Source organism: Macadamia integrifolia, chromosome 10, assembly GCF_013358625.1.
Source record: "Macadamia integrifolia cultivar HAES 741 chromosome 10, SCU_Mint_v3, whole genome shotgun sequence".
NCBI classification, from domain to species: Eukaryota; Viridiplantae; Streptophyta; class Magnoliopsida; order Proteales; family Proteaceae; genus Macadamia; species Macadamia integrifolia.
In genome coordinates, this window is record NC_056566.1 from 21,737,533 (window position 1) to 21,747,518 (window position 9,986).

At 37.6% G+C, this 9,986-nt stretch overlaps 1 protein-coding gene across 1 annotated transcript in view; it reads right to left on the minus strand.

Moving 5' to 3' along the window:
- Positions 1-399: 399 nt before the first annotated feature.
- Positions 400-9,986, minus strand: part of LOC122091450 (sister-chromatid cohesion protein 3) — a gene marked incomplete at its 3' end in the record, with an annotated part of 12,560 nt that continues 2,973 nt past the window's right edge. Inside the window, 18 exon segments of the mRNA XM_042661404.1 lie at positions 400-519; positions 615-880; positions 2,259-2,399; positions 2,796-2,902; positions 3,733-3,877; positions 4,004-4,207; positions 4,293-4,430; positions 4,521-4,721; positions 4,812-4,973; positions 5,276-5,449; positions 5,641-5,768; positions 5,864-6,003; positions 6,097-6,275; positions 6,391-6,535; positions 6,673-6,909; positions 8,655-8,818; positions 8,984-9,076; positions 9,230-9,342. Coding sequence (XP_042517338.1) covers positions 400-519; positions 615-880; positions 2,259-2,399; positions 2,796-2,902; positions 3,733-3,877; positions 4,004-4,207; positions 4,293-4,430; positions 4,521-4,721; positions 4,812-4,973; positions 5,276-5,449; positions 5,641-5,768; positions 5,864-6,003; positions 6,097-6,275; positions 6,391-6,535; positions 6,673-6,909; positions 8,655-8,818; positions 8,984-9,076; positions 9,230-9,342 — 2,857 coding nt within the window.

The window sequence follows — 9,986 nt, forward strand, 5'->3', positions numbered from 1 at the left end:
CCCCCCCCCAAAAAAAAAAGTGTATGCACTAATGCACATAGGTAGCATAAGAGAAGCCCTCTTGAACACCTCCAAGAGTGCCACAAGAGATGTCACAAGGGATGCTAGTTTTTGTCCTCACATCCAACACCAAGTTCCCATTATAAAAAATGTGCACAAAAAGGTTGAGAGGAAAAAAGAAGCAGAAGATTACATTTAGTTACAAAACTAGATATACGCCAGAGATTGTTTATATGCTGAAAAACAGAACAATAAGACATTGAAGAAGACAACTAACTTCTAAATCCAAAAGAATGAAACAACAATAAGAACAAATTTATGTGAAATTGAAAATTCTAAGAAATAATAATCTCTATTCATGATATATCAAATGGAAGTGGATTTTCGTTGGTACCTTGAAATCCTTCATTCTTTGCATATTTCTCACGCAATGTATCAACAAATGTGTAATAGGGACGCCAGCCACTAGGATCTTCATCTGTGTTCACATTCTCCGTTCGTTTCTGGACATCCTTCAGACTACTTGCAAAGAAATAAAGATTAATGCATGTCCTTCAAAAGCATCAAGTAGAATACTAATAATTGACAACAAAAAAAATGAAATTTCATCTTACATGTCCAAGGCATCAGAGCTTGGGAGTTTCGATACAAAATGAATAACAGCTCCTTCCAAGAAGGACAACTTCCTTGGAGCATCTAAAAAGGCAAAAGAAACACCACCCTTAACAATTTGTAAAATATCAACTCTATGCTTGCTTCGAGCAGCACCAACAAATGTTCCAGAGAGCCGAGCAGCCAGATCCTTGCACTCTGAGAAAGACTTGCTTGCAGATGATTCATCATCACTTTTTGAGAGTTCCATGATATGCCTTTGGTAGGCCTAACCCAATCCAAATCCAAACAAGTATATACATTAACTCTCAGTAAAGAAAAATAATAATAGTACCAACACATTAAGTAAAAAAAAAAAATTGAGACTAAGACAGGTAGTAGCATTGGCTAGACAGCTCAAGCGAAGAGTGAAATTTTAACTAGTTATGTGTGGTTCGGTATTCCCTGCATTTGCTTGATTGTTTTACCATCATCCCCAGAAGTTATTTGAAGTTAAAAAATTTATTTTAGAAAGCTATAAGAATTTTGAAAGGCTTCAACCTAAGGAAATATACACAATCACAGCGAATGTGAACCATGCAAGACATTGTGAACTTTTCATCAAGGTGAATGTGATAATAAACTCGTCTATATAAGTATAAGCACAGCCTTTAAATAACCACGGGGGTTGAACAATAACTAATCGCACATAAAACAGATGAATAACCAGATTTTAGATTTACCATTGCCTCCAGAGCTTATCAGATCTGCTTTATTGGATAACATAATCTTGAAATCACTTTTCAGCTGGTAATCTCAAGACCAACACCCCCCACCACCAACCCAAAAAAAAATGCTATCAAGTTGCAATTTTCCACCTTAATCAATAAAAATGCCTCAGCAGTATCATCCACCTTTCTGGGAAAAGAGGGAGGCAGGTGATTTCAAAACCTGTGTAGTCTTCTAATATTTAATAGGAAGGCATCAGGAGAATATTTTTTTTTTTAAAAAAAAAAAAAAAAGGGAGTGCCTAGTGCATGAGGCTCCTGCTGTTGCAGGGTCTGGGGAGGGGCAGATGTACACAGCCTTACCCCGCTTCCCGGAGAGGCTGTTTTCCATGATTTGAACCCACGGCCACCAGGTTGCAATAGATCAACCTTACCATGTGCCGGGGCCCTCCCTCTCCATCAGGAGAATATATAAACTGCTAAAATATTATGAAGAGCAACATAAGGTAAATGCCCTGACATTTAAGTTGCCATTTGCAATTTATTTTACAAAGATGAGACTAGAAAGAAATGAAAAGACCAAGTTTCAAGCACAGCTTAAAATTACAAAATTTGCAACTTTATGTACTCGTAAGAAATATGCACACTGATACAAATATGATCACTGCAATCAAGACTGACGTCTTAAATATAGGAAATTATCCAATTTCTTTACCGGTTTCAATGATTAAAGAAAGATACCCTTACTTGTAACTTTCCATTTGCAATTCATTTGTGCAAAGATGTGACTAGAAAGAAATGAAAAGACTGGTCTCAGGCAGATCAGAATTACAAGATTTGCAACTTCATGTACTCGTAAGAAATATGCACATATATGCCAACAAGATCAATGCATTCAAGACAGAGATCTTAAATATAGGCAATTATCCAATGTCTTACCCTTTTCAATGCTTCAAGGAAAACATTTGGAACATCGTGATTTGCAGTTTTCTTTAGAACAGCAATCACTTGCTTAACAATCTCAGCCACACTTGTTCCATGCATCACATAATGAGAAACAATATCTGGTGCAAGATAGTCCTGCATGAAAATTTCACTCCAAATGTCACTATGCCAAATTCCTGGCATATAGGAACCAAAAATTTGTTCATTCAAATGTTAGAGATGCTAATCAATCTTTGCTCATGAGAAGTGGCTCAAATGGAAAGGATTATTAACAACTCAATGACTTCCACAAACATCTCCGAGACAAATAAAAACCCAAACTCATTAGATGGTGCCATCAAACATATTAAACGTTTACAGATGAGTACTCCTTATTGCTTTATCCTTTATAACTTATCAAAAAATAGACACACAGAGAGACTGCAAACAAAATTGCACCAAGCTATGTCCCCTCTATAAATTAAAAGGAAAAGAAAAATCTATCTCAAGTCGCAACTATCCTACTCTCAACACATCATAAGACATGTTCACCTTAGGAACTGTATCAGTGGTAACCAATTTTGCTGCTGCGATCATGACAACTTCACGATTTGTATCCTCTATATATTCTCTGTTTGCATCTTCCTCCTCCACCTCATCTGTAAGTATACATATTACATAAGTTTTCATCATGGTGGCAATAAAAAGAATATCTTATGGGAGTAAATAGCCAACCGCAACCCCCATCACAAAATTTGTAGATACCATAGCTTAGAAAATCAAACCAAAATGGCCTAAAGTGGTTTTGTGCAAACAAATTAGATCTCATTCAAATCGGTCAGTTTTTTTCGAAGTAAAAATCAACCAATTTTCAAGAAATTCATAACTGACCAGTTGAACCATGCCTTGTTTCTCATTTTTGGAATTGGGAGTGTAGAAAGTGAAACCAGGTTTTACCGTACTAATCCATACCCACTCCAGTTTTAAAAGTTGTGGCAGTGCCTATATTAATAATGTTGTAATAATGGGCTTTCAGGAAAGTGTCAGATTCCAAACAGATCCTTAGGTCCTTAAGGGGTTTACGGGTTCTTGTACTATTCTAGAACTTTCTCTCCATTATGATAAATAAAGAGGGGTGGTATCAAACTAGACACAAGTCATCACCGCATCCAACAAATAATAATCACAAGAACACAAATGTGGTAAGTCACATAAACGAACTTTTTATTGAGCCATCCACCTACTACTCTTGCCCAATGAGGAAGTGCAGTCCAGCCTCATGATCACCCAATCAAATACCGAGTCTCAATGTCTAACAAACAGTAGTGAGTAGGTTTTCAATCCATAAGTTTACACCATGTGCAAAAGCGTAATTGCAATTTGCAACAGATAGTACTCATGCAGTCACGCTATTGACTGTAGAGTAAAGGTAACACAGAGATGCCAAATGCAGAATAACATACTCCCAGTGGAAGAGAATGAAAGCAACCTGAAATATTGAGCTGTTGTACACAAAGTTCCCAAAACTTCTGCAGCACAGATGTGTCTGGACAAAATCCTAGTTGTTCCAGCTTTGTTGAAGAATAGTTTGACTTTCTGAACAAGCACCACATTTCAGCGAGTACGGTGCAGACCTTCAGTACAACATATAGTTCATAAAAATGGAGCATTTTGGACTAGTAAAAAAAAATTACATCTCTAATGACTTAATCGCTGTAAAAAATAGTAGTTGATTTCATTTAGCTTAAAATAATGCTTACTCTGCGAGCAAGCAAACTACCATACTTCCCGTCGTCCTGAGTTTCACACAGTATGTTTAAAAGGCTCTCAAGTAACCCAAACAAGGCATTGCGTTTGGACAAGAAAGAGGATAAAGATGTTTCAGAGAAGTTTTCACCATCACCAAAAGAGTGCAGGCACCATGCTACATGCAAGTACATGTTGAGAAGGAGAAAACCCACAACCTGGAAGATATCAAAACAGTTTGAACCTAGACAGAGTAAGGGGCAAATAAACTATTACTCATATCATTATAGGTTCTTTACATACCTCGTCATCCATATTTTGGGAGCTTCTAAGTGTGATCACAAAATCTTCATATAAGCTCTCAATTGGTACAGGCTTTGCCAACTGAAGCTCATACAACCTTTTCAAGTTAACAAGAAAAGAGTATTCGTCTTCACCCTCCTGCAAAAAGAGTGCAGCATATTTTATCAACAGCATAACAACTAACAAGCACTGAAAAGAACTAGGTATTGACGACAATCATGACATTACCGCTACTTCTTTCATGGCAGATCGAAGCTTTACTATCAGCTCATCTTCAAGCTCCTTCACTTTATTTTGCGCAAAATCTTGCAGCTCTCCCTGACTCTCACTGGAACAAAAAGTCATAGCCTTTACGCATGACCTCAGCGGATCCTTCTCACCATGTTTGAAAAATGCATCTTTGATGAGCTGGAGAACAGTTTTGAAATTCTGAATGACAAACAAAGGTGTTTGAGAACCCAGTTTGTTACTATTACTCTGAACCTTATAGAATCATGTGGGAAGGATTATGACACCTACCTGCTCCTGTCTCTTTAGTGAATAAAGCTCAAGTTTCAAATGCACGATAATATTGACCAGTGATGGTGCTTTTTCTTTGTCAGCCATGAACTTACGTAATAGCTGCGGATAGTTTTTCATCATCGCAACAGTTATATCCCGTCTATTATTTTCCTGTGCTTCCTGATAACAAATATAACAAATAGAAATCAGCAAGCACAATACCTCCCCAATAGAGAATAGGGATAAACTTTATAGCACCCAGCAGATTCACAGCACAATTAACTAGGAGATGCAGGTAATTTTTCATTAAAAGCACTTTGAATAATACAAATGGAAACTGGACATTTCATTCTTTTTCACAAGCATAACTCATTTTCTGTGCAATATAGAAATCTTTTGACAAAATTATAACAAAAATAGAAATAACTCAGATTTAAAGGAGTTTCTGATCTGCAATGAATAAAAAAAAAACAGTTTATTACCTTCTGAGCTTTGGTATAATATAGTTTTCGATTATCAGTGTCAGGTACAATCCTCTCTCCAACAGCCTTTCTAGCAGAAGCATAAAGCAGACGAACCAAGTTTGTTGCATCCACATCAGTAAGCTCAATCAATGGATTCTCATCAAGAAGCATGGAGACGATGCACTTCCAATCCTGAAAGATCAACATGGTCCAAACAATTTTAAAAAGAATAGAATAGAATTAAATAAAATATTCCAAAATACACTTCTTCCCTCCCCCCACCCTCCCCTCCAAGGAATACAGGAGTTTTGTAGATGATCATGATCTTCCATCATTGACAGACTTCTACAACAGAGAAGAAAAGGTAGAGTATGCAATCATACTTTCATGGCCTCCATGTAGTCCCAGACATCATCTATGACATAGGAACATAGAATTGGATCTGCCGAAAACTCTCTTAGTATCTGCAACATCCTTCCCAGAGGAACCTCAGAGGCATCACCTTCACTCCCTGGTACAATTTCGGGATTACCATAAGGCTACACAGGACTGAAATCACACAAAGACATATAATGGTATGATGAATTTGGTCGGGGTTGACTGAACCTCTTGATCTTGAGCTACTAAATTTCTGCGCAATCAAATGATCATAAACTAGTTCTCCAATGGCATGCCTGATCTCTGATGGTTCATCAATAAGTAAATCGTATAAAGGACCTAAATCATCATCAGATAAGAGCTGATGTCTGCAAAGAACCAACACCAACTTTCAATGCATGAAATTCAAGTTGAAAGGGAAAAATGCGCCAAATAGTTAGAAACCAAAGGCAAAGAGTTACCTTAACAGTTGCTTGAGTAGTCCTATAGCAGCCACAGCCACAGAAACATCAATGTCATTGGCAAGTTCAATCATTCGATTTGAAAATCTTTCAGTAAAAAGACTCAGAGATGGCACGTTATCATCAGCTTCATATAGATTTTGCAGAGAAAGGATGGAAGTCTTTCTTACACCAGAAATCTTCAAATGCAATTAGAAGAAAGAGTATAAAATTAGATAGATACACACACACACACACACCAAAAAAAAAAAAGAGCAATGAAAAACAGGTTCCACAAGTCATTTAGAGAGTTACTTTGTCATTCAGTGTCCATCCAAGGTACTTCAAATACAGGTCCTGCAAAAATAATGAAGGGTAGGACACAATCCAGACACCAAGGGATTGTATGCATGAAATTCGGATATTGGGATCAATGTCCCTATACCGATGCACGAATAGCCTTTCCAAAAAAAAAAAATATAACTTTGATTAGCTGGGAGGGGAGAAATAAACCAGATAATTAAAATATTTATTTTGTTAATTTCTGTTAGGGGTCTTAAATAATATCTTTTATTTATTCTTCAAGAGTATCCTAACCCTGTAAAAGTTTTGCGCATCATCTCCTCTATGACAGTGATCTTCGCATGAGTCATTGACAATCTTTTATTCAGTGACTCCACAAGTGGACCCTCATTTCGTTTCTTCTTTTCAGCATTTAATTGTCTCTGAGTAGTTTCACGCTGCGAACCAAGTGTTTTGGCTACACTTATGAAGGATGTAACAAGCTCAAGGCCAACCAATGAAGCAACCAGGCGGTAAACTCTTGGGGGTGTGCTGAAGAACAAACAAGAGAATTTAATCCACAGGAATTATCTTATAGTGAAAAAGAAAACACAGTTACCCAATTAATCAAAAAATTATTTTTAAAAGTAAGGCAAACGTTTTTTTGGGACGGCAAGTGTAGAGGGACTATCTCTAGACTGGCACAGCAGGACCAAGTTTTGCCACATGAGAGGTTGTTAGGGTGATTTTGACCCCCATGGATATCTAGGAAATGGTATAGATTGGTCAAATGTCAAATATCAGACTCAGATTCAATCATATATCCTCCCATGTATAAGCATGTTGCCCTTGTATATTCATCCATCCATTCTATTTAGAAAAGTTTCATTATATTTTACTGGATTTTCAAATCTTTATTTTCCCACTTGGCCAACTCCGTCTTGGATGAAACTTGATATGTGAGCAAGGAACCTAAGGTTCAACCTGTGATGTGAATCATGAGTCACAAAACAAATTTGGGTTCACTATGGGCCCACCCAAGTGCAGATAATTCAAATCAAAGCACCAGTGGCAAAACAGTTAATATTTTGAAGTTTACAAGAGTGACAGATTGGTAAGTAAAGGGAATCTTAAGAGGGTAAGTTGGTAGTTAAAATAACTGATGGGATATAAGGGAAATAAGAATTATTGTGAGGTTATAAACTTGGAACAGATATAAAATAAAGGGTAGCAAGTAAATAAAGAGAAAAGGAGGTTTAATAAGGAAAGTAGAAATACGAAGGATAGAGACACACTCACGCATGAGGTTGTCCTCAAACCTTACGGCAGCAAAATCCAGCAGAAAAGGTGAGGATCACGAGGGGAAGAACTCCCTAATGAAGCAATGGCTGGACTTTGGATTTCAGGCAAAGGTTGATGATCTCCAGCCCCTTGAACCCCCAAGCAATTAACCCTCAAACCAGAAAGTTAGGGAGGGTATTAATCTCTGAAAACAGATCTAACAATTTGCAGATCTTTGATCCTCACAGTAGAGGGGCTTGACGGAAGCAAAACCCATAACGCCGGTCACCCAGAGTCAAAATAACTCCCCTAATATGAACTGACTGAAGAACCCTTGAAGGAGAATATAACCAGAATCGTGGGTGATCTGGTTACCAGTGGGGCAGGTTAGAGAAGGAAGGAGAAGAACTCGAATGAGAGGAAGAAGAAGAAGGAAGAATAAAAGAAGAAACCAAGGGAATGAGATCGTGGGGAGAGGAACTCACCACATATGCACCAAACTCACTATTTTCAATTCATTATCATACTGCACAATGAATTGGGTTACAAGCATATTTATAAAAACGAAATTAAAAGTTTCCTTTGAAGTCTAAAACTGAAATAGAAATAAAATCTCCTAATAATCTAACCCAACCTATATGTAATCAAACTCTAAAATAAAAAATGGAATGAAACTCTAGTCTAACTGAAATATTGCAGATAAATCCAAATAAGTAAATAAATAAAAAGGGTGTCCACGGTGCACAAGGATCCCAAAAAAGTAAATAAATAAACTGCTAATATTCTACAAGATCAAAGACCCAAATTTAGACCCAGTTCACGGTCTAGGTTCCCAAATGGGTTCAGGTTGATCCATGGAAGTGCTGTGGCATCAACCTGCCAACAAATTTTCCGCTCTTTTTAATCTGCCATGTGGCAGATATTTGTGCCAGTCAGAGATACTCCAGAATTGCCAGAAAGAAAAAGTTCTTCTAATTAATATGATCATTTGAAATTTGAAAAGAATATAAACCTACCATGATAATGCAATGATATAGTCCATGCACTTGTCAAACAAAACCTGGTCAAATAACGGTCCATTTTGACATTCAATAACCAGATTTCCCCAAAAAGCCACAAGGTTTTGTTTGAAGTTCTTCAACTCCTTCTGTTTGGAACTGTGGAAATCTTCTATTTCCCCCTAAAGTTTCCAAATGAGTTAAGGTCAAAATTCAGGGGAGGAGTGTGGTACACAAAATGAGGGTGAGCAATGTAGCAATTTGTGCACAAAATAATGATGAAGCAAACAAATTTATTAAATAGGGGGGGTGTTACAAGAAAATATATGCGATTTACGAAAGGATACTCTCCTAGCAAGATTAACCAAAGCAACCACCACGTCATCCACATCAGTCTCATCCAGGAAATCTTCTCTGAGCTGGTATTTAGCTCCACATGCCTGTCAATTGCCAGTTTCATAAATACCAGCTCACACCATGAAAGACAGTTATGCAATAACTAATCACAAGAAGGTAAAGTGTGTCCAATCATCTTGCCAATAGAGGCATTTGAGCTCAAGGATACCCTGCCCGAGAAACAAGAATGAAATTACCTCAAAAAGCATCATCATGAGTTCAACCATTGCAGGTTTTGGATCACTTTCATATCGCTCAACCCAATGCTTGACTGCTTGGGGTATGACCTTGCCATTGCCTTTAACAACCTCTGCACAAAAACATCAAAAACCCAACATAACTCCATATTATCATCCTTTGAAGAAAGAAAGAGGTTGTGAGGAGGGGGGAGGGGGGGTGGAAGCAGGGAGCAAGAAGTTGGTTCAAATAAAGTATGATACAAAGAGGCACAAAAACGCATCAAAGATCGTACTTAAAAGGGTGGCTTCAAGAAATGATAAAAGCAACATTAACGAAGATGTTTGAAAAAAAAAAAAGGCATACCTAGTGCCCGAGGCTCCCGCATTAACGAAGATGTTTGATGTTAGTAAATTCAAGATTGCATCGCTGATATTAATTAAGACTACCACAACCTTGGGAACTGAGAAAATATAAGCAGGCCCAATGTCATTCTTTCCTCCGGTCAAAGAAGTACCACATCTTTTTCCCTATTGTAAAGAGAAGAGTAGTAAGAGAGAGAGAGAGAGAGAGAGAGAGAGAGAGAGAGAGAGAGAGAGAGCAACAATTGTGGAGCAAAGGGAGTCCCAATCGATTATATTAGGGCTGCCTTAGGGCTGTCAACAGATAGTCGAAAACCCGTATTCGATCCGTGTCCGTATTCGTTTAGGAGGATCCGTATTCGGAAAATTCCTATCCATAAACTATCCGAAAACTAAGAGGATATGAATATGATGA